Here is a 21,973-nt window from a genome sequence, read left to right on the forward strand (position 1 = left end):
CGAATAGACTGACAATCTGAACAGTTAGAGAAGCAACATCGACTCACAACTTTCATTTTACTCTATTATTTTTACTGAACATGCACAAACGTCGCGGTGTTTAAACAATTTCGATCTCAGTTATCTGTGTCAGTGGTGACGAACTTTTGCATTAGCTTGTAACCAGCTGCACATTTTATTACAAAATAGACAGTGTTAGCGTTTCAGAACAAAGGTCCTGACCTAACAAGATCATTTAACTATTTATAAGGTTTGTCATTGTATTGTTTAGTAACAGCTAACCTGTTAGCTTGTCCAATGCTAACGAGCTGGTTCTTTCATTCTTTCATTCGACAAAAAAATAATAGAATAAAACCTAAAATGCTGATTTGTCCTCAGGCGATAAAACACGTAGCAACAATCATTTAACGATTCTGATTTAACAGAACAGATGAAATGTATAAAATGATGAAATGTAATGGGCACTTAAGAATTTCAAAGCACACGGTGGAACACAATCAGATGGCAGAGAGATTAAAATACCTAAGAATAAATAAATAAATAATAAATAAATAAATAGAAGTAATAACTTATAGAAAGTTTACTAACGACCCTTGTTCTGCTGTGAACATTCATAGACCACAGTGTAAACAACTGACCACCAGCTGTTCCTCTGTCAGTCAGTACAGATGTTTTCTTTATATTAATGATGCCGGTTAAACTGTCTAAGTGGGTTGATGAGAATAACTTAAATACTTTTCTTGCCTATTCAATAACTAATGTAAATGCTTTGTATTTTTATCATTATCATCATGACTCAGCACTTTTCTGAGAGTAATTTGTAAATGCTTTGTAATTGTCCTTTATTGTTCCTAACATTACTGTAAGTCTGCTCAGGTGTGGATGAACTGTTTGCACGGTGGGAGCTCACAGATGAAATCAACAAGCACGTAGCACAGAAGCATGCTTCCAGAACACTCAGGTATTCCTTTATGTGACGAGCGACAGCGCTTCTCTGGAACCTGAACACGTTCTACGGTCCCCGACAGTGGTGGGACAAGTGGAGACATTCCAGAGTTCCGTCCCCCGGGCCTCTTGTTCTGTTGTCACCGAGACGGCGAGCAGAAACAAGCGTGTAAAAATGGTACTGATTCCAAACGTGTTGATTAACTCGAACAGTTTACAAGATATTATTAAAGGTATTCTCACAAATATATAGGATAAATTTATAGACTTATTTTTTTCCTCCTTGCAACAGATTTCTCAGGAAAAATATATGAACACTCAAACCAAGCACAGAGAGACAATGCAGCTTGTCAGTCGAGCCAATGAATCAGTCATTCAGACAATCAGAGTCAAGCAGTCATATCGAATAATGAATCTATTGCCTAAGACTTGTATTTAAACTATGGCAAGAGAGAAAATAAACATTCCATATTCAGACAATCCTAATGTACAAACAATGGACAACAGGCTGGAAGCGGCCCATGTCTTCGTCCACGCTGCGGTCAGAGGAAATGTGGCTGGGTGAGAATGCTTCACTGGGAGTTTCCCAGTATAACTGCAGTCCTCTCCTTCTGAACCAGTTTAAAGTTATGGAAGTGCTTTGCTCAAGTGCACTCCGGCAAGCTCTAAAGGTCGGAAGCTAAAATGAACATCCACATGTTACAGCTGATGTAGGTGTACAAATCTGTGGTAGTGACGTGGACCTGGACGAAGACATGGACGTCTTTCAGCTCACTGGCCACTGTTTTACCTGTTAGATACACAATGAGAAGGCAGAACAATAGAAAACTTTTCATCCTCCTTTATGTTTATATTCATGCCTTTGGTGCCTCCTTGATCCCTTTATCCATCCTTGGCTCCATCTTGGGTTGAGGAAGCAGTGGTTTTTTCCACAGATGTTTTCATCATCGCTTCTTGCAGCCTTTATTTGATCCTCCTTTCTTTTTTAAAGCCTGTTTTCCCTCAGTCCTCTGCTCTTCCACTGAGGAGCTGTGAGTATTTGATCATTAATCCGTCTCTGCATCACTGTTTTTCCTGCAGCGCTTCCTGAATCCCACCCTGCTGGGTATTTCAAATTTGCCTGAAAATGTTTTTTCCGTCACCCTCCATCTGTCAGACTTTTAAAAGGACGCAGCTCAAAGACCAGTGTTGGTGCCAGATCTGCTGTTTTACCTTCACTGTAGTCTTGTGATTTAACGATGGCTCAGCTAATCCTCCTTCTTTGTTTCTTCCTCTCTTCTAGTCATCCCTCCTTCCATCGTTACAGTCAGGAATGGAGGTTCATGCAAGAATTCCTAGAATCTGACATCGTGCATCGTATCTCTTCCCTTCAACAACTGCTCCCCCAGCCATCCCTCCTGCTTCCGCCTCACTTCTCCATCCAAGCCTCCATCATTGCAGGTAGCGGTAGACTTTGAAGCAGTGGTTTCCAGAGTCGGCCACTACCACGTGTCCATCTGAGGTCAGAGCCAGGCCTTGGGGTCCATACAGAGGGTCCGCCGACGTGTTGATGTAGGACAGGAAGGAACCACTGCCGTCAAACACCTGCAAATAAAATGTTTTGATAGTTGCAGTCATTTTCCCAGACGCAGCTTCTTATCATGACATGACACGCGCTGCAGTGTTGTACCTGGATTCTGCTGTTTCCCCAGTCAGCCACGATGATGTTCCCGTTAACATCCACGGCCACACCAGTGGGAGCGTTGAACTGGCCGTTTCCTTCCCCATTTGAGCCGAATTTCAACACCAGCTCTCCCTCTGGGGTGAAAACCTGACCGGGTCAGATAAACAGAGAGAGAACATTAAACATCTGGCTGCTCGGCTGGGTAACACCAGACTCAGGGTGCTCTTCCACGGAGGTCATGTTGAGTCAGTACCTTGACAGAGTGGTTATGGAAGTCAGTCACGATGATCTCATTGTTCTTGTTCACTGCTGCAAAGTGTGGACCTTCAGGACAGAAGCAACGAAACAGGTCGGCTGTGTTTACGCTTCATGTAGCACGTGGTTTTTATAATTAGCCCGTGTGGTACAGACAGCAGCCTTCATCAGTAATAAAGTACTGGTGCATGCGACAGTAATACATGCTGGTTGTCAGTCTTATTCTTGTATTTATGGACAGTCCGTTTCTCTCTACCTGCAAACTGCTTGTCACCGTTGCCGCGGCTACCAAACTTGGTGATGAGTTTGCCAGTCAGCTGGAAGATGAAGACAGTGCATGCCTTGTTGTCAACCACGATCACGTGACCGTTCTGGTCCACGGACACGCCCTTTGGCCCCATGAGTCGACCAGAGCCAAGCTTTGCCTGATGGACGACGAGCACAACCAATGAGGAATCGTTCAAAATAAATGTGAGTGTGAACATGTTCTTTTTATTTACCAAAGTTTCCACAAAAGATAAAATACATTTTATATTTTTATACACTGAAGTTTAAATTCTACATTTAAATAAAATCAAAGTAAAGAATCAAACCCTTCCTCTACTAAAAGCTCAGTGGCACACGTACCTTGAACTTGCCCTCACAGGAGAAGATGCTGACCCACTTGTTGTCATAGTCGGCAATGATGATGTCACCGCTGGGGTGCACAGCCACGCCCGTGGGGCGTTGTAGTTGCCCCGGTGACCGTCCCCGCACCCCGAAGCGACTCTTAAATTCCCCCTCGTTGGAGAAAATCTGTGTGAGGAGAGACTCACAGACATAAATGCATGAATCTAAACCTTTAAACTTTAATCTTAACCCTAAAATCAAAGAGTCTTTTAAAGATCTGAGTCCCGACAAATCGTCTTTTACCTGGACACACTGATTGTTGCTGTCGGCAATCAGTATCCTGCCGCTGGAGGAGGCAGCCACTCCTTGAAGGTTGGTGAACTCTCCTTTATTCCTCCCCTTTGTTCCTGAAGAGAGCAGGAAATCAGTTGAACCTGATTTAACAGCATCTGTTCTGCTTGGCATTTTTCTGTGTGTCCACAGTTCCTGAATGAAAACAGGCTCAAACAGGATCTGGATCTTTTAACCAGTGCTCAGATCTAAATCATTCTGTCCAGACGAGCATCTCACCAATCCTGAAAATGAGGTCATCCTCGATGGGGTTTTGAGTTTTGCGTCGCGGGGTGCCCAGGGCGCTGCTGGCCCTTTTGGAGCCCTTCTTCTTCTGTCCAGGGGATTTCCCGCGTCTCTTGGCCCCCTCAGAGGAGCCCGTGGATGGGGTGGCATTGGCTGCTGAGTTGGTTGCCGTGGTGGTGGAGGGAGACACCTGATGAGACATTCAGCACAGCGTGAATGTCTCATGATGAAGGATGTGAGCCTTCCTGTACACACACACACACACACACACTTCACCCACCTCCACCTCTGCCTCTAAGGCCCTGGCGACGGTCAGTTTGAAGGGACTTCCCTTGATGTGCTGGTCGTACAGGCGGAGAGCCAATGAGAAGTTGCCTTCTTTCGGCACCGTGTACACAAACTCATAAGTCCCGTTCTTGTGGTCCACGATTTCTCCGTCCACGATGCTGCCGTCTGGGGTGAACACCTGGATCGACACACAGGTAACCTTTGGTAAGTTTCGTGAATGTGTCCAAAGAACTGCACTGCATTTAATTTGGCCGTGGGTGTAAAATGAACCTCAGCTGACAGGATCGCATTGCCGCTCTTGCAGGCTCCCCCTGACTTGTCTCTTGTTACTATGGTAACTGAGGCGGGATGTCCCACAATGCACTGTTCCAGCCCAATTCCCATGGCTTCACTCTGGCTTGCCACCGCACTGAGGAAGAGGAGGAAGATGAGGACAGGTGAGGAGGAGTCAAACGGTGGGTCTGAATGAGTTGTGTCAGTGCGGTCTCACCTGGTGGTGACGATGGTCCCCAGGTTGTGTATGGATTTCCTCAGCCCGTCTGTCTCCATCACCAGGTCCAGCTGGTCGTTCTCCTCTGGCTGACATGGCAGTCCGAGGCCAGCCAGCTCCGCCAGCCTTTCCCCCAGCTCCTGCTCCGCCTGCAGGCTCGCCACACACGCCTCCCCGGCCAGCGCCTCCTCCGTCTGGGTGCAGGTAGCAGCGATGTCACCCTCTCCCCGGGCAAGGCTGTCTACCTGGGCCTGCAGGACCTGGCATCAGAGCAAGGTGACATTCATGTTCATTCATGTGGTGAGGCTGCACTTCTACTACACAATTCATTCATTAATAATCTTAAAATCAGTCTGAACCCAAAATCCTGCAGCCGGACGTGTACGTACCTTCTGTTTGAGTCCGTATGTCACCTCCAGCTCCATGAGCAGAACGCTCTTTCGGACATCCAGCTGCTTGTGCAGGTCCTCGAAGCTGGACTGGATGTCCTCCTCGATGGAAGCTCTCTGATTGGTCAGCTGCTGGAGGATCTCCCGAATGAAGGACAGGGCATCTGAAATCTGAGGGAGTCTGGAGGCAGACAGGTACAGGGAAGTGGGAAATTCAAGGTGAAAACACCATCACACAGCAGGTTATCGTCTGTTAATCCTCTGTTCACCACACTGAATAGTCATGTGTGTTTAGTTTAATAAAGTTTTCCCTGTATCTGACCCCAGAAAGATGATTGATGAGTGGACATGATGTGTGTCCGTTAGTGTGTCTGAGAGTGTGTCTGATCATTGCACAGATGAACATTCATTCACAAAAACCACTTGTTAAACCTCTTGTCATTGTTTCCATCGTGTTGTTGCTGGTGGTCCATGGGCCTGCACTTCCCTGTCTGTCCACCAGATGTCAGCCTCCCCTCTTGTCTCCATTAACTCTGTCTCATTAGTTATTCCTGCCAGTGTGTTCGGTGTGTGTCCAACATTTTACCTATTTGACTACAGTCCAGAGGCAAATGTTGTCATTTTAATTTAATGAGATTAGTTTCACATATTTAGTTACTTAGCAGGTTGAGATGTGATGCACTGATGCACCACTCTGACCTGCGGTTGTCTAAATTAACCAGCGGTGCATTTGTGTATCTGCGGTTCCCTCTGAGGCCTGTACCTGGCCTGGACGGTGCCCAGCCTCTCCTGCAGGCTGCTGCGGTGCTGCTCCAGGCCCCGGCCGAGCGGCACCTTAGGGTGCTCTCCATGGTCCGACACACATTCTTCACACAGCGCACACTCGCAGGCCGAACAGAACAGGTCAGACACCTGAGGAGAAAGGAAGGAAGGCAGCGCAGAACAAATGCAGCTGAGTTCAGTAGAAAAATGATGACCTGTATCTGATTTGGTGTCACTGTGCTTCAGGACTGAAATGTCAAACAGCACGTATGTTGTGTTCCCACCTTCCCTGCGTGCTGTGGGCAGGTGTTTTTGCCAGGCGGAGCCTCCAGGACGGTGCACTCCTCACTGCTGCTATCTGGGGAGTGTTGGTGGGCCTCCATCAGCGAGCGGCAGCCTGGTGGGGGTGAACCTCCGAACACACCCCTTATTCCACACTGTGGCCAGGGGGAGGGGCTGTATGTTCAGGTGCAAGTATTCCTCCTGTCTGTATTGTTTACTTCTGTAAACGTCTTGTCTCACACTTTATTCCATTGTGTATCTGAGACACAGGAACTCTGTGAAGTTTTTACAGTAGCTCTTGGCACATGTGGGATCTTCGGCGAGGCATGTCAAAGCAGACACTTAACATTCAGACACACCCCTCTCTGCAGGGGGCAGACCTGAGGGCATAAACTTCCATATACCCCCCTCACTGCAGCAGGTTCCCACACAGCAGCCAGTGAAGCACGTCGGTGTTTTATCAGTAACCTCAGTACAATCAAAGTTTCACTTTGTCGATCTTTGTTGATCTCTGAAGCTGCTGAAAGGAGGAGCTACAGTCTCAGACATGCCCTTTATTTGTTATTCCATCACATTCCTGTTTAAAATGGATCCAGGCATCCAGAAATCCACAGGCAACATCCTTCTCCTTCCATGTGTCCTCTTTAGGTCTGATTTGGGGAAAAGTGATGGACCTTGGTGTTGATTTAATTCACAGAGGGTTCAAATTAAGGACAGACTCTGCTGTGTCCTGGGGACAAGAGAGACAGATGAGGATTAGCTGAGACAGCAGATAAACATGGACAGAGAAAAAAAAACTTAACTCTTGACTGTGCACTTATACACTAATGATAGTGTTTGGTCAGTGTTTGTCAGTACGTCGATCACATGTCATGTTAGTGTTGTCGTCACAGTGTGTTTCTTCTCTTTCTTTCGTCCCAACTATAGGAATGCACAGATGGTACAGTCCACAGACAGGGGGAGGAGGGGGGAGGAGGAGGAGGTGGGGGCGACGGTGCAGCACCAACAGGAGAAGTGAATGAGGAGTCAAATACGAATAAAGAGCTTCTAGGAGCAGAAATGTAGGTCACTGAAGCATCTTCAAAGTGATGGAGAGAGAGACGGGGAGTGAGGCTGCGGTTTCCATAGTAACAGACTGCATGGGGAGGGGTGAGGAAGCGACGCAACAAAAAGTGAAGCAGTCAGGGGCCCTTTAATCCTAAAATCCTAAATATAGGCTGGTGCAGAAATCATCACGGCTCCGCAGCGACACAGACCTGATGGGCCGAGGTGAACCCCCAGAACCTGAGCGGGTCCATGTGGATCCTGAAGGATGTGTCCCAGAGTCCAGAGGGGAAGTCGTGTTTTCTTCCATGTGTGTTTGTTGTTTTCTATTTTATGATTTTAGGTTTTAAAAATATCAATAATATAATAAAAACAACACAAAAGGAAAATATTTGAACCTGAAAAATGTTAATCATGTTTTTCACCTTCTGAGCTCTGTGTGTAAAATATGAACTGAATCATTTATATTGGGGGGGGGGGGGGGGGGGGGGGGGGGGGGTGGTTGGAGGGGGGGTTCCCTGTGATCTTGTACATAATCCCGTTTTTAACACCTCCTCCCCCAAATATTCTGTTCAACACGAAGGCAAATACACACTTTGTCTGTCTCAGACACACAAACACACTAACACACTAACACACACACGTGTGTGTGATTTCTTCATTTCCATCATATTTTTGCCTGTTTTTATTTTACTCTCCATAACAAAGACACAATGATCTTATTTTATAATTCTGTCTTTCTTCACAATGCACATTTTACACACACACACACACACACACACACTGCTGCACCCCCACACTTTCATTCAAGGATTCTCTGCAGTACAATGCTGCAAAGGATTATGGGGCAACAGTGAGGCTCTATTTGCAGGGTGTGTGTGTGTGTCTTGTGACACTGTGGTGACTCTCTGTAACTGTCACAGAGACGAATGAACGGCTGCAGCTTTGAAGCCGTTTTGCACAGAGTGTGTTTTCAGTTTCTCCTGTTTAAAGAGCCAGTTGCTGATTTTCATCAGAGATGTCACAACAGGCAACGTTGCACAAAGCAGCAACTACGTGGTAACAAAACAGCAACAGTGTGTGTGTGTGTGTCTGTGTGTGTGTGTGTGTGTCTGTTACAGATCAGGGTGCTGTTAACGTCTGTCGGCTTCCATCAGCAGGATTTACACACTCTATCTTTACATACTTCATTCATATTTTACTGTAATAAGACCACTGATTTATGAAGAGTCAACAGCTCAGTATCTCAGAGTAATGCCTTGCTGAAAGGCACATCAGCAGTGGCAGTAAAGGAATGGACATGTCTTGTTAATTCTCCCTCTGGGGATGTGTAGAGGGTGTTAAAGCTAAATACACCGACGGTGCAGGAAGTAAAGGAAAGGTGTTTTATTTTCTTATTCATGTTCCAGCAGAGCAGAGCTGTTATCGCTGCCACATCATGTTACATTTAACAAAACCACTAAAAACACATAAACACCCTGTCAAATGGGAAACAGCCACAAAATCCTGTTATGAGCCTTTTTCTGTCTATGTAATCTGGCAGCGCTGCACAATCGCACAATCACACAGTCACACAACCGTTCATGGTTTCATGTTTTCATTTGATAACTGGTTTAAAACTGCACAACTCCCAACAACCTGCAGCACGTTCATAGTCTGAGTTTACGTATCTGATGAAACAAATCGTACTTAGTTGTACACAGGTAATCACACACACACACACACACACACACACACACACACACACACACACACACACACACACACACACACAGGTAATCACACACACACACACACACAGGTAATCTGAACCCTCTCTCTCTTCAGATATTCCCGTGGGAAAGTTCTCTCATCTCTGTTTTAATCACTCGTTCGTCCTGCAGGTCTCTTACATCTGAACGTCCTTTTCTAACCGAGTGTCCAGTTTATTTATTAGAATTATTTATTTATTTTCTGTTTAGTGATGCAACAGATGGAGGATTTGATCTTGGAAAGGATTTAACTCTGTGGCCGTGTCTTTGTGCTGGATTCTCTGATAAACCAGATCCATGAGCAGTGAGGTAGTTTCTGACTTTCCCTCAGGAGCTGGTGGAGACCAAAGTCTGATCCTGTTAAATTCATCCTGTGGACACACACACTGCTCCGGATGGAGGACAGTGTTGGTCCATAACTGCTGCACATGGAAATAAACCAGTTCACCACATTAACTTAGTTCAAAGAAATCCAGTAACGCAGCTTTAAAGGAAATAAAAATAAAAATCAATCAGTGAAATTTCACATGAAATTCTGGCTTTTGCAGTTTAGGACCATTTCAAACTGCTGCACAGGAAACAAACACATGAACTTTAACATTAAAGCTGCTTAATCTTCAGGGTCTGTGGTGCAAACTGTGATTTTCGTTCCTTTTTCTGATCGTTTTACATCTAAGTTGTGATTGTTTGTAGGCGTTTGATTGACATGCCAGGAATAAACATCATCTCTCACCTGATGCAGAGGCCCCGGGCCCCTCAGGTTCATTTATCCATCCTCACACATATGTGAGTAAAATCTGAGAGGATCAGCCCAGCTCCTGTTCACAGACGTGGCGTACCTCCTGTTACTGTTAGCTCTCAGGATGCTAACGTGCTGTACATACAGGCCTGATAGCACACACACACACACACACTTGTATTTGCTGTAAAGCTGAGGTGGATCAGTTTGTTCTTCATTCATTCATCCTTCACCCTCGTTCATCCTGCAGTCTGGCCATCCTCATTTCCTCCATCCTTGCTCAGCCTCTCCACTCTTCCCTCCCACCCTCCCACCATGCTACAGATGCTGCTGTCATCCCCAAACATTCCTCCGTTCCTCCATCCATCCATCCACCCACCCACCCTTCCATCCATCCATCCATCCATCCATCCCTCTGTCCTCTCATCCCAGAAAACAGAAGCCCAGCACTCACCATGTTTTCCTCAGACGCAGCAGAGTGTGAGTGAGAGTCTGTTTTCCAGCCTGAAGCCATCGCGTCATGATAGCGTCTTGTTTGCTCCCTCTCCTCTGCTGTGTGTGTGTGTGTGTGTGTGTGTGTGTGTGTGTGTGTGTGGGAGGGGGGAGGATATCATCGTCACGGCAACACCAGCAGCTTGCAGCAGCACCACCACCAGACTGAGGCGAGGGAGAGGGGGGGTATCCATCAGGCCTTGCTGCAGCATCCACCAATCACGTGCAAGAGAGTTCAGAAAAGGAGAGAGCTGATTGGTTCATCTGCCTGTCAGTTATCTGACAGTGTGGCCGTATGATACTCTCTCTCTCTCTCTCTCTCTCTCTCTGCCTGTGTGTCAGCTCAGTATGTGATAAACAGATTTGAAAATTATGCTTTTAATCTTCTTCATTGTTGATTTAATAGATGAATTAATCATTTTGTAAATATGATGATAATTATTATCATTATTATTGAATATCATGCCATGGTCTGTCTATTCACTGATAATTATGTATTACACAACTGGATTAATAATAATATTCAGATTTAAATAGAACAACAAGAATAATAATTAAACAAGAACAATGAGAAACGTGAATATTTCATGTTTCTCATTTAAATTAATTTTATTTGACTATAAATTGCATTGATTTTAACAGAATAGAGAGTTTTCACGGTACGGTAGCGGTTCACCCTCCGGTCCAGCAGGGGGCGGCAGCGCGTCACTAACCGGTCCAACATCCGCCCTGGCGGAACAAAACGAAGCGGAAACTCCGCCTCGGGTCATTTGGAGCTGGAGGAGCCGGAGAGATGGAGGTGGAGGAGGTGGAGCAGAGCGTTTTAATGGTAAATATGTTTTTAATCTTCACTTTAGTCCTTAAATAAAAAGTTGCTCCTGTCGCTCGCAGCGCGTGGAGCTTTCACCGGGTGAAGTTTGTCCCAGGTGAGCGGTTTATTTCACGGATGGTCGCGGATCGTGTTTCCGCGCCCCACGTTTCTCTGGAACATCAGAGTTTAATGTTTCTAACAGTTTGTTAGATAAACGGCTGATTTACGGTTTTTCCTACAGATGTGTTTGAACCCGGTTCCGTTTTAAACCGTAACATCTGGAAAGTTTGGCTCAGATTTCAGTGAAAGTTGCTTTGACTTGTTTTTTCCAGCGGAGAAGCTGAAACACGGAGCGAGTCTGTGTTAGAAGGAAAATCAGTTCATTTTAAACCACGATTTAATTAAATAAATGTTAGACTCGTAATAAAATCCCGCAGCTGAACACGTGGTGAAAATCAAACCTTGTCACAGTCTGATCTGATCAGGTTTATTCTGTCACATTATCCTGTGAATTATTAAAATATTAAGCCACAGATTAAAAAACAAAGAGTGCTGATCCTAAATGTATGAATGGAAAGTGTAGTAAAGCTCAGTTGTTTCAGCTCTGGAATCTGAGTCTGGCGTACAGGTGCCCTCGCTGCTCACCTGTCCACTCTGTAATAAATAATCCTGTGCTATTTGATTTTCAGAGTGTAAACCTGGCTGAGTGTTCGGCGTCTGTGGAGTCCAGGAGTCCAGCGTCTCCTGCAGCATAAACGAGGTTGGTGAACGTCTCCCTCAGACTGACCTGAGCGAAGTCGCTTCCCGCGCCGTGATGATGCTTTTCCTGCCATTCGTAGTTTCCACCAGAGGTCTGCAGACCAGAGACGGTCCAAACCTTCCTTGGATGTCTGAGCGTGATGTTAGCAGCAAAGGAGCATGTGTCACTCACAGAGTCCAGGTCTTCACCGGACTCTGTGTCCAAGTTAACTACAACAATAGTTTCATTAGAAATGAAGACGTACTGAACATTATTCTGTTACTAAGGAAACAGGGTTTTCAGTATAAAAGCCTGAGTGTTGTTGTTAACTGAATGTGTTCTGCTGGTGAAGTGAGACCGTCCCAACAGGTTTCCACGTGTCACCACAGAGAATGACCTTCAGCTGGCCGAGAGGCGGGAACTCATCGGCTCCGCTGCGCCTGGGGGCAGGTGGGCAGTAAATGTGGGGCAGCTCAGCACAGCCAGTGGTGAGTTTATACTCTGTGATGTAGATGATGATCTGAATCTGCTCGCCTCTTCTCGCTGTGATGACATGACTTCCTGCCATTCGTAGTTTCCACCGGAGGTCCACAGACCAAAGACGGCTCAAACCTTCCTTGGATGTCTGAGCGAACACTTGAACGTCCAGCTTGTCCTGTAAACATGTCTTTGCTTTCAGAACTAACTTTGTCTCCGTCTCGCTTTCAGGGTGAGTGTGAGTGGCGGAGCTGTCGTGTCCATCAGAGGTGGTGATGATCCGAGCTTGTGAAGCTGGTGTGTATATTTCAGGATCACAGCATATGTTTTAAACACCTGGTCGCTGTGATGATGTCTTTTCCTGCCATTCGTAGTTTCCACCGGAGGTCCACAGACCAAAGACGGCTCAAACCTTCCTTGGATGTCTGAGCGAGCTAAAAGAAGTGAATGTGATCTGTTTTGAATGTCTTTAGCTTCACAGCTAACTGTTCCTTTCATGTCACTTTCAGGGTGAGAGTCTCTGCCTCAGTGCTTCAGAGTTTCCTCCCGGCTGAAGGCTTCATCGGTGATGATGGTCACTGCCAGGTGTGTGTTTACGCTGCACTTTGAGTTTGTGTGTTTGGCCCCAGCTGTAATTTACAGACTGTCGACCTACAGTTCGCTGTGATGATGCTTTTCCTGCCATTCGTAGTTTCCACCGGAGGTCTGCGGACCAAAGACGGCTCAAACCTTCCTTGGATGTCTGAGCGAACTCCGATCTCGTCGTGTCGATTTGCTCAAAATGTTTTGTTGGTTTTCTCACGTTTATTTCTTCCAACAGGTCGACGAGAAACGAGGAACCGAGCTGCGTCGGTGTCGCTCGACCCTCGATTCAGGAGGAGGATTTTTCCACCTCGTTGCATCATTAAAGTTGTTTTACACTTTTTTTTTTCCAAATAAAGATCCAGCTGTTTCTAACTGAAGTTGAATTACATGTTTCTTTGAAGTAGACAGTTCATGTTCTGCATGTTCTAATGGGACTGTTCTCAGAGCTCTGAATATAAATAAAAAACTTTATTTAAACAAACCCTCACGTGTGTGAAGTTTCTCTGGTCTGTATGTAAATGGGGGATGGTGATGGTGATGGGTGTGAATTCTGATCCTCCTTGGCTTCCGTACACGCCGCGTCACGGCGCAGCTGTCAGAGCAGAGCTAAGCTAGCTGCTGCTGGTCCGGTGTTCTGTCACCGGCTGGAGGTAAAAGGCGAACGATGGCGGCCGTGGCCCCCCAGGTAAGGAAGCTCGAGGCGGTAATCCAGCTGTTCGGACCAACTCGGCTGTTCGCGGTTTTTACTTTTAGCCTGTAAATGAATAAAAGCAGCGGTTAGCCGCAGCTAGCTGGCGAGCTGCCCGCTTCAGATCAGCTGTGAAGGAGCTGCTCGTGTTTCAGCGTCATAAAACACACACGTTATCAAAGATAAAGATAGAAACGCGTTTTCATTGTGTTTCTACTGGTTTTGTTTTATTGAGGAGAAACAGGACTGGACATTCAGCGCATAGCAGCTTGTATTAACCCACATAAGTGTCCACTGAGACCTGCTATTTCTGTCCCTGTCCCTCTTTCTCACAGGACGACCTGCTGAAGATGACACACAGAGAGAACTGGAGGTGAGCAGCCCCTGTCCCTGTCCCTGTTTCTGTCTCTGTCCCTGTCCTCTCAGAGTGTTCAGTACAAACACTGGAACACAGCGTTTAACTCTTCACCTTTAACCCTGACTCACCTTTGTGTTTTTCTGCACCTGTCACCCATAACCCTTATTTATTTATCTATCTATCTATCTTTCTATCTGTCTGTCTGTCTGTCTATCTCTCTCTCCATCTTGGCAGGATGCAGCATGAGCGTCTGCACGTGAAGCACCGGGGGCACGAGGCCATGCACGCAGAGATGGTGCTGATCCTCATCGCCACGCTGGTGGTGGCTCAGATCGTCCTGGTGCAGTGGAAGCAGCGACACCACCGGTCGTACAATGTGAGCGTTGACAGAGCTGAGGGCTGAGACCTGAAGCTGTTAGACGAGTTTATCAGCACAGCTCAGACAGAAAAACTTACCTGCTGACAAACGAGCACGAGAACAAACTGATCCGATGAATGAATGAACAGAGCAGGTTAAAGTATCAGTAGCAGAATGAAACTTCAGAGAAAAAGAACGACAGTATTAAGTAAAATCAAAAATAAATGTGGAGTGTAATAAAGCGTCCATCTCCTCCTCAGCTGGTCACTCTGGTCCAGATGTGGGTGGTCCCTCTGTACTTCACCATCAAACTGTACTGGTGGAGGTTTCTGTCCATGTGGGGCATGTTCTCCGTCATCACCAGCTACGTCATCTTCAGAGCCACTCGCAAGCCTCTGTCCTGCCGGACGCCCAGGTGAGAGCATCCTGTCGCCGCCTGGTGCTCGTCACTGGATGTTTGTGTCTTTTGATTTGAGCCCTGAACAAATGAGTGAGACTACATGTTTTATTTTTTAGGATGGTGTACAAGTGGTTCCTGCTGATCTACAAGCTGAGTTACGCCGTGGGCGTCCTGGGCTACCTGGCCATCATGTTCACCATGTTTGGCTTCAACGTCTTCCTCAGGTCGGCCGTGACAGTCGAGTCGTTACAGATGCTCTGTGCTCACTCCTGTCACTCCTGTCCGATGTTTTTCAGTTAAATTCAGCACAATTTATATGATCTTTATTTGCAATTATTTCTTTCAAAGAGTCACCTTGTCTGTGTGTGTGTAGGATCAAGGCAGAGGACTCCATGGACGTAGGTGTGATCATGCTGTTTTATGGTCTTTACTACGGCGTCATGGGCAGAGACTTTGCTGAAATCTGTTCTGACTACATGGCTTCTACGATCGGGGTAAAACACTACACTTTGCCCCTGGGGTAGCTGTCCGTACGTCCACGGCTACACTGCAAACAGGAAGTGCTAAAAGCTGATTCAGACTTTTAATGATGCCAGTTTGCTCACTGCGTCCATGTCAAGATTGTACTTCCTGTTTACAGTCCCAAAAGACTAGTTACAGATACCTGTGTTGGAAATCTGTGGACGTACGTCTGACCGTTGTTGTCCTTGTGTGTTTTCAGTACTATAACAAGGGCGGCATGCCCAGCAGGAGTCTGACCAACGACATCTGTGCCGTGTGTGGTCAGAGGATCCTGGTGGACGTGGAGGAGGAAGGATTCATAGAAGACACCTACCAGCTCTCCTGTGGACACATGTATCCTACAGCTCAGCTGATCCCTGCAGGAAAAAGGCTCTTTAGCTCTTTATTGAAGCTGTAGTCACCTTAACTCGCTCCACCTCTCCAGATTCCACGAGTTCTGCATCCGCGGCTGGTGCATCGTGGGTAAGAAGCAGACGTGCCCGTACTGCAACGAGAAGGTTGACCTGAAGAGGATGATGAACAACCCGTATCCTTTCATTGTCCCTGTGTGGGTGGATGAGTGATGGGAACTGAGGAAGGAAAGGAGGAAGGAAAGGAGGAGAGAACCTGAACCTGATCTGTAAATCATCAAACACAGATCACCTCTGATCTATCTCAGCTCTTTCCTTAATCCCTTCATCTGCTTTCAGCTGGGAGAAGACACACGTCCTCTACGGACAGCTGCTCGACTGGCTCAGGTACCTGGTCGCCTGGCAACCCATCATCATCGGTATCGTTCATGGGATCAACTTCTCACTGGGCCTTGAATAGAGCCCCGAGGAACGCCGCCGCCCGTACGTCTGGAGTCGAGTAAAGTGGCAGGAAACCGTTAAAGTCGGCGCCGTGGGGAAGTAACGGAGGCTGCTTCTTCTTCTTCAGTCCGTGTGCTTTGACTGAACGCTTGCACAGTTGCCTGCAGAACCGTCCCAGGTGGTCTGAGTCTCTGTGTGCAGAGGACACTGTGGACTGCTGCCAACCTGAAGCAAAACGTTTCAGCACAGATCCAGTGTTTTAAACCAAACCTTTGTGTAGTCTGGAGCTGGAGGAGACGCTGCTCTCGTGCATGTTGTCTCTGCTTTATGTTTTACCGTGTCTGAAAAATGTCTTTTTATTTTCACTCCTCGCTGCTGGTCCCACTGACTCCACGGACCAGACTCCATCTGGATTTGGAAGGCTTGGTGATCACAGTGATCATGGTGATCACCGTGCTGTGGTTCACATGCAACCTGTTTACATTTCATGGAGCTTTATTATTAAAGTTTTCTTTGGAATGTCTCTTGTTCTCTGTATGAAGATGAAGTTGATGGTAAGTGTCGACTCGCTGTAGATGAAAGTGAAACATCCTTCAATATAAATATCATGTTTCATAATGGGAGATAAAGAGAGAGAAGGCATTGGCTGCACCCTCTGCTGTTCTCTAACCACAGTTACCACCTTCTACACATTCAGTAATAATTTAATGAAAAGCTTCTTTTCTTTTGCCAAATCAAACCGACGTTTCTTTATTTTCTGGACAAACAATTTTAAGTAAAGTGTCCTCCACGTGACACGTATGTCTCACACGTGTCACGTGGAGGACACTTCGTCTGAGTACAGCTACACGTGTCTTGTCCTCCACCTTTCTTCCTATCATTGGTTCATTGGTTTTTTGACGATTGCTGCACTTTCATATTCAACATTCATGTATGGCATGGCAGCATCTGATTGGATCACCGTGGGTCTGTCGATGTTAAAGTGTTGCTCGGGTAGTTTACCCGGTTTGCCAGGTGAAGAAACAACCAGAAGCTGTGACGTAGAGCAGCAACAGATCAAGTGTTGCTGCTGTACGTCACAGCTTCTGACCGTACAGTATAAATATCCATGTACGGATCCACTCTTTGAATAAAACGATTTCGTTGAAGTCCGAAGGAGAAACTTCAGTCGTCTTTTCTGAGACTCCGGCGCCGTTTTGACAAGAACAACGCAAACTATCGTCACAACTACAAGGTAATTTGAAAATAATTTTTTTTGTTTCCACCCATATACAAACCATATGTGCTCCTTACACTTTTGAAATACGCCATTTTGGAAATTTAACAGCAGTTAACAGTGGAAGTATTTACTGAGGAAATAGTCTCATGAAAAAACTCTGGGTTCTGTGGATTATTCACTTTAACACATGTACGGCCTCTGAGAAGACTCTTGACTGACTTTGCTGTTTCTAGTATTATTATTTTTACTGCACCGTTTTTAATGCAGTGAACTCAAACTCCATTGCTGCTTCCCAGCTCAAATTTCCTGAAATACCATGTAGATATTTAAAGACTTCAATAGAATTTGTATTGTAATTAGCTATTTATATGACACTTATTTATTGTTAACCTATAATGTGTGTCCACAGTGTGTTTGCCATTTCCTGGTCCTGCTCTCGACCACACCCTGATGGTTTCGATGGAGAAACCAGAAGAACCAGTTTGTTTACTGGGTACCGAGGTGAGTCATCTCTCATCTCTGCCCAATCAGACTGTCTCTGGGATAAACCAGATAAAACAGCTGTACTAACACATTACTTTGAAAAACAACATGTTCATTAAGATAAACAAGAGACTTTAATCTACTTGGTAGCAACTTGTTCTGATCAGTGTGTCTTTGCTGGATAAAACTAACTTCAGCCAGTTGTTTTTCTATCTGAATTTCAAGTGTAAGGTGTGAGTTTGCCAACTACTGTTCATTATTTAATCACATCATTGTAACATCAGCTAACTTTATTATTCTAATGTTAGGTAAAGATGCCTCCCAAAAAGAAAACCACGGACATCAGGTCCTCTTCTGACAAGGAAAGAGTAAGTAACACTTTGTCTAATAACAACACTCTGTAATCAAAGTGTAATCACTGTAATCATTCTCTGTCATCTGTAACTTGTGTAACGTGTGAATGTTTTTTTATCAGGACGATCCTGGAGGCGGCAGCTCGACCTGTGCAGAGAGAGCACAGACACGTGGAGCTACAGCCTCTCAGGTGAGCTCCCTGTCATTGTGTAGAAGTGACTGAATAATAAATGTATCTGCACCTTTTCCATGCATGAGAGTGACAAGATATTAGAATCCTCTGTCAGTGTAAAGCAGCTCAGTGCAACACCACCACCCACTGTAACTGTGTCACCTTTCTGACGGTGCCACTGATGTTTTTCCTCTCACTTTGCAGACTGTTACAGTTACGGGCTGTGGAGGAGGAGTGAAGCAGGAGAGCTGTGATGATTCTGTGGTGAGTTGACTGATGCACTGCATGCACAGGATAGCCTGCATTTATATTTTATCAAAACAAAGGCGTCCAACTTTTATTTTGTCACTGTGATTTCCTGCAGGGTGGACCTTCATGTTGTTTCCCTGAGCAGATCCATCACTGGCCACTGAAGGAGGACACCATCAAACGCTACCAACCTTGGCCAGTGGCAGAGGACTCCATGGACGTAGGTGTGATCATGCTGTTTTATGGTCTTTACTACGGCGTCATGGGCAGAGACTTTGCTGAAATCTGTTCTGACTACATGGCTTCTACGATCGGGGTAAAACACTACACTTTGCCCCTGGGGTAGCTGTCCGTACGTCCACGGCTACACTGCAAACAGGAAGTGCTAAAAGCTGATTCAGACTTTTAATGATGCCAGTTTGCTCACTGCGTCCATGTCAAGATTGTACTTCCTGTTTACAGTCCCAAAAGACTAGTTACAGATACCTGTGTTGGAAATCTGTGGACGTACGTCTGACCGTTGTTGTCCTTGTGTGTTTTCAGTACTATAACAAGGGCGGCATGCCCAGCAGGAGTCTGACCAACGACATCTGTGCAGTGTGTGGTCAGAGGATCCTGGTGGACGTGGAGGAGGAAGGATTCATAGAAGACACCTACCAGCTCTCCTGTGGACACATGTATCCTACAGCTCAGCTGATCCCTGCAGGAAAAAGGCTCTTTAGCTCTTTATTGAAGCTGTAGTCACCTTAACTCGCTCCACCTCTCCAGATTCCACGAGTTCTGCATCCGCGGCTGGTGCATCGTGGGTAAGAAGCAGACGTGCCCGTACTGCAACGAGAAGGTTGACCTGAAGAGGATGCCTCTCAGCCTCTCTACAGCCTCTCAGGTGAGCTCCCTGTCATTGTGTAGAAGTGACTGAATAATAAATGTATCTGCACCTTTTCCATGCATGAGAGTGACAAGATATTAGAATCCTCTGTCAGTGTAAAGCAGCTCAGTGCAACACCACCACCCACTGTAACTGTGTCACCTTTCTGACGGTGCCACTGATGTTTTTCCTCTCACTTTGCAGACTGTTACAGTTACGGGCTGTGGAGGAGGAGTGAAGCAGGAGAGCTGTGATGATTCTGTGGTGAGTTGACTGATGCACTGCATGCACAGGATAGCCTGCATTTATATTTTATCAAAACAAAGGCGTCCAACTTTTATTTTGTCACTGTGATTTCCTGCAGGGTGGACCTTCATGTTGTTTCCCTGAGCAGATCCATCACTGGCCACTGAAGGAGGACACCATCAAACGCTACCAACCTTGGCCAGTGGAAGGGGCAGCGAAAGCAAAGACTTTTAAGATGATGATAAAGTATATGGATGAAGCCATTAGAACCCAGCTGCGTAAAGACAATAAGATTTTTTTTGTTGTAACACATTTTCCTCGTACTCGTAAAGAGGACGGTGCGTCTCTGATCATATCTCAGACATCAGAAATGATTGAACAGAAACGAGACCAACCTCACAAAGAGGTATATCCAAAAGAATATTTCTCTGTCTTCTCCACTGACATGAGAAGTATCCATTTTTTTCTCTCCAAAATAAATAATCTTTTTAGAAGCAAAGCTGTAAAACAGTTTAAGTATCTCCTTGTTTATGGACAGAAGGGGATGATTGTGATAGAAGTTCTGAAAAGAGATGGTTGTTTCGTTGATGACCTTGACGACTTCACTCTGTCTTACAATAAGAATCCATCCTCCATCACTTGCTGTAGACAAAGAGTCAACAAAATAGATCAGATAGAATTTAAGATATGTCTTCAGGTAATTAAGAAAGAAATTGGTGGAACAGGACAGGAAAGCTCAGGTGCCTCACGTAATTTACAGCACGGCCATGAAACAAGGCCAGTGGCAGATGTATTAAAGCAGAGTGGAGTCAGTGTGAAAAGAGCAGTGGAAAAGACAGGTAGCATCGACACTGAGGAGATTTATAATTTACCAGTTCCAGATTTTAGGAAATGGAAGGAGGAAAGATTCTCTTTTGGATCTTTTCAGGTAGAACCGACTCTGAAAAAAGAAAGAAAGATCCAACAGTCTTTTAGTGAAGTTCACAGAGTCAGGAAGCTGCTAAAACTGGGCGAGTCAGTTTGTAAAATCATTGTTGGGGATGTTTGTGAAGGAACAGGTTTTGTGCTGTTTGATAACTTCATCCTGACCAGCGCACATTTATTTAAAGATCATGTCAGAGACGAAGAGTTGCTGCGGGATTTAGAGGTGTTGGCTCTATTTGACTATGATGATCCGGCTCCTGACACAAATTACTATTACTTCACGTGTGAGAAAACACTGATTGCCTTTGATGAAGTCCTCGACTACGCCATACTTAAGTTAGACCCTAATGTTCAGAAACCCAATGAAAACACTAGAGAAGTAAAGGTACCATCAGGGCTTCTGGAGAAATTTGGTCCAGTGCCTCAGGATGGTGAAATCTGTATTATTGGGCATCCATCTGGAGAAGTGAAACAAATGGATCCTACATGTATCATTGAGAAAGAGAAGAGGGATAAGGCTGTCAATGATTATTTACTACAGTACAAACACACACCGTTCTTAGACACATTCATAGATCAAATCAAAAATCAAGGCATAGAAAACATATTAATGGGTGGAAATGATGCAGACAAGTTTGTGACCTACAAGGTCACCTTCATGTATCACGGCTCCTCTGGCTCCCCAGTGATTGATGCTTGTGGCCAAGTTATTGGTTTGCACACTGGAGGATATACCTATGGTTTTCAAGGGTATGAAGAGAGTGTGATAGAGTACGCCCGTCCTCTGCTTACTATATTCAGAAAGTTTGTGAGTGATCTGATGGAAAAGGGAAATGTGCAACTGTTGGAGAGTATTAGGGAGATAGCAGAGAAAAACCAACACCTGCAAGAGATACTCTACCAAACAGGTCCTCAGCCAATGGAGGTCAATTAGGTATTCATAGGTTCTGTAGGAGGAACTTATTTTTTGTCTATGTTCCTGTTCCACCTGGTATACCACCTGTCACTCATGTTTTCTTTCTTCTTACTGGCTTACTATGTGTCAGTTTCCCCACTGGAGCTCTGTCTTAGTCACTGTCTTAGACATTTCCCTTTTCCAAACCTCATACAGTGACATTTGATTCTTTTGTTGTACTGTCATTGATCTGTGATTGTCATTGGTTTCTGAACTCTGTGTGGACATTTTGAACATCTGGATTTTGTTTATCTCTTGACAGCGCCTTTTTGGACTCTTGTTTAGTTTCTTTGGTTCTGTTAGTACTTCCTGTTGTTTTTCTTTAATCAAGTTACTCTTGTTTGGGGTTTTTGAGTTGTGTATTTCCTGTTTTATTTTCCTGAACTATGCCTGTTATTTTGAGTTTAAATAAAGCATATGAAAATCCATTTGGGTGTCTGCATCTGGGTCTTCTTCTTTATGTTCCTGACCGTCCAGCTGGACAGTCAC

General features: G+C 45.5%; 3 protein-coding genes, 1 long non-coding RNA gene and 4 other non-coding genes across 10 annotated transcripts; 7 read left to right on the top strand and 1 right to left on the bottom strand.

Moving 5' to 3' along the window:
- Nucleotides 1-2,376: 2,376 nt before the first annotated feature.
- On the bottom strand, nucleotides 2,377-6,360 carry LOC121177347 (tripartite motif-containing protein 2-like). The gene is made up of 13 exons (XM_041031647.1): nucleotides 6,262-6,360; nucleotides 5,979-6,127; nucleotides 5,216-5,396; nucleotides 4,827-5,086; nucleotides 4,607-4,745; nucleotides 4,341-4,514; nucleotides 4,043-4,238; nucleotides 3,776-3,879; nucleotides 3,491-3,658; nucleotides 3,120-3,288; nucleotides 2,862-2,932; nucleotides 2,615-2,755; nucleotides 2,377-2,529 (listed from the first exon to the last, which is right to left on the bottom strand). Exons 1-13 carry the CDS (start codon nucleotides 6,358-6,360, stop codon nucleotides 2,377-2,379), a joined length of 2,004 nt encoding a protein of 667 aa, XP_040887581.1.
- A 4,700-nt stretch (nucleotides 6,361-11,060) lies between these two features.
- LOC121177415 lies at nucleotides 11,061-13,378 on the top strand. 2 transcript variants are annotated; one of them, XR_005893242.1, is made up of 6 exons: nucleotides 11,061-11,114; nucleotides 11,786-11,856; nucleotides 12,205-12,323; nucleotides 12,544-12,609; nucleotides 12,822-12,899; nucleotides 13,142-13,378. It is a non-coding gene; the product is annotated as an uncharacterized LOC121177415 (long non-coding RNA). The 2 variants fall into 2 exon arrangements; XR_005893241.1 differs by having other exon boundaries at nucleotides 12,822-12,897; nucleotides 13,133-13,378.
- LOC121177561 lies at nucleotides 11,903-11,994 on the top strand. Its single transcript, XR_005893279.1, has one exon. It is a non-coding gene; the product is annotated as a small nucleolar RNA SNORD14 (small nucleolar RNA).
- LOC121177560 lies at nucleotides 12,376-12,468 on the top strand. The gene has a single exon (XR_005893278.1). It is a non-coding gene; the product is annotated as a small nucleolar RNA SNORD14 (small nucleolar RNA).
- Nucleotides 12,653-12,745, top strand: LOC121177559. The gene has a single exon (XR_005893277.1). It is a non-coding gene; the product is annotated as a small nucleolar RNA SNORD14 (small nucleolar RNA).
- LOC121177579 lies at nucleotides 12,971-13,062 on the top strand. Its single transcript, XR_005893295.1, has one exon. It is a non-coding gene; the product is annotated as a small nucleolar RNA SNORD14 (small nucleolar RNA).
- A 99-nt stretch (nucleotides 13,379-13,477) lies between the features above and the next one.
- rnf175 (ring finger protein 175) lies at nucleotides 13,478-16,537 on the top strand. Its single transcript, XM_041031724.1, has 9 exons — nucleotides 13,478-13,582; nucleotides 13,921-13,958; nucleotides 14,178-14,319; nucleotides 14,562-14,716; nucleotides 14,818-14,925; nucleotides 15,075-15,195; nucleotides 15,423-15,556; nucleotides 15,648-15,749; nucleotides 15,913-16,537. Exons 1-9 carry the CDS (start codon nucleotides 13,562-13,564, stop codon nucleotides 16,031-16,033), a joined length of 942 nt encoding a protein of 313 aa, XP_040887658.1. The 5' UTR covers nucleotides 13,478-13,561; the 3' UTR covers nucleotides 16,034-16,537.
- Nucleotides 16,538-17,092: 555 nt separating this feature from the next.
- Nucleotides 17,093-21,912, top strand: LOC121177328. 2 transcript variants are annotated; one of them, XM_041031624.1, is made up of 10 exons: nucleotides 17,093-17,248; nucleotides 17,643-17,734; nucleotides 18,025-18,084; nucleotides 18,192-18,260; nucleotides 18,447-18,506; nucleotides 18,607-18,807; nucleotides 19,035-19,168; nucleotides 19,260-19,377; nucleotides 19,564-19,623; nucleotides 19,724-21,912. In XM_041031624.1, the coding sequence occupies exons 2-10, from the start codon at nucleotides 17,684-17,686 to the stop codon at nucleotides 21,461-21,463; spliced, it is 2,493 nt and encodes an 830-aa protein (XP_040887558.1). In that variant the 5' UTR covers nucleotides 17,093-17,248; nucleotides 17,643-17,683; the 3' UTR covers nucleotides 21,464-21,912. The 2 variants fall into 2 exon arrangements, with proteins under 2 accessions (XP_040887558.1, XP_040887559.1); XM_041031625.1 differs by having other exon boundaries at nucleotides 18,607-18,711.
- Nucleotides 21,913-21,973: the final 61 nt, after the last annotated feature.

Source organism: Toxotes jaculatrix, chromosome 23 (genome assembly GCF_017976425.1).
Source record: "Toxotes jaculatrix isolate fToxJac2 chromosome 23, fToxJac2.pri, whole genome shotgun sequence".
NCBI lineage: Eukaryota > Metazoa > Chordata > Actinopteri > Toxotidae > Toxotes > Toxotes jaculatrix.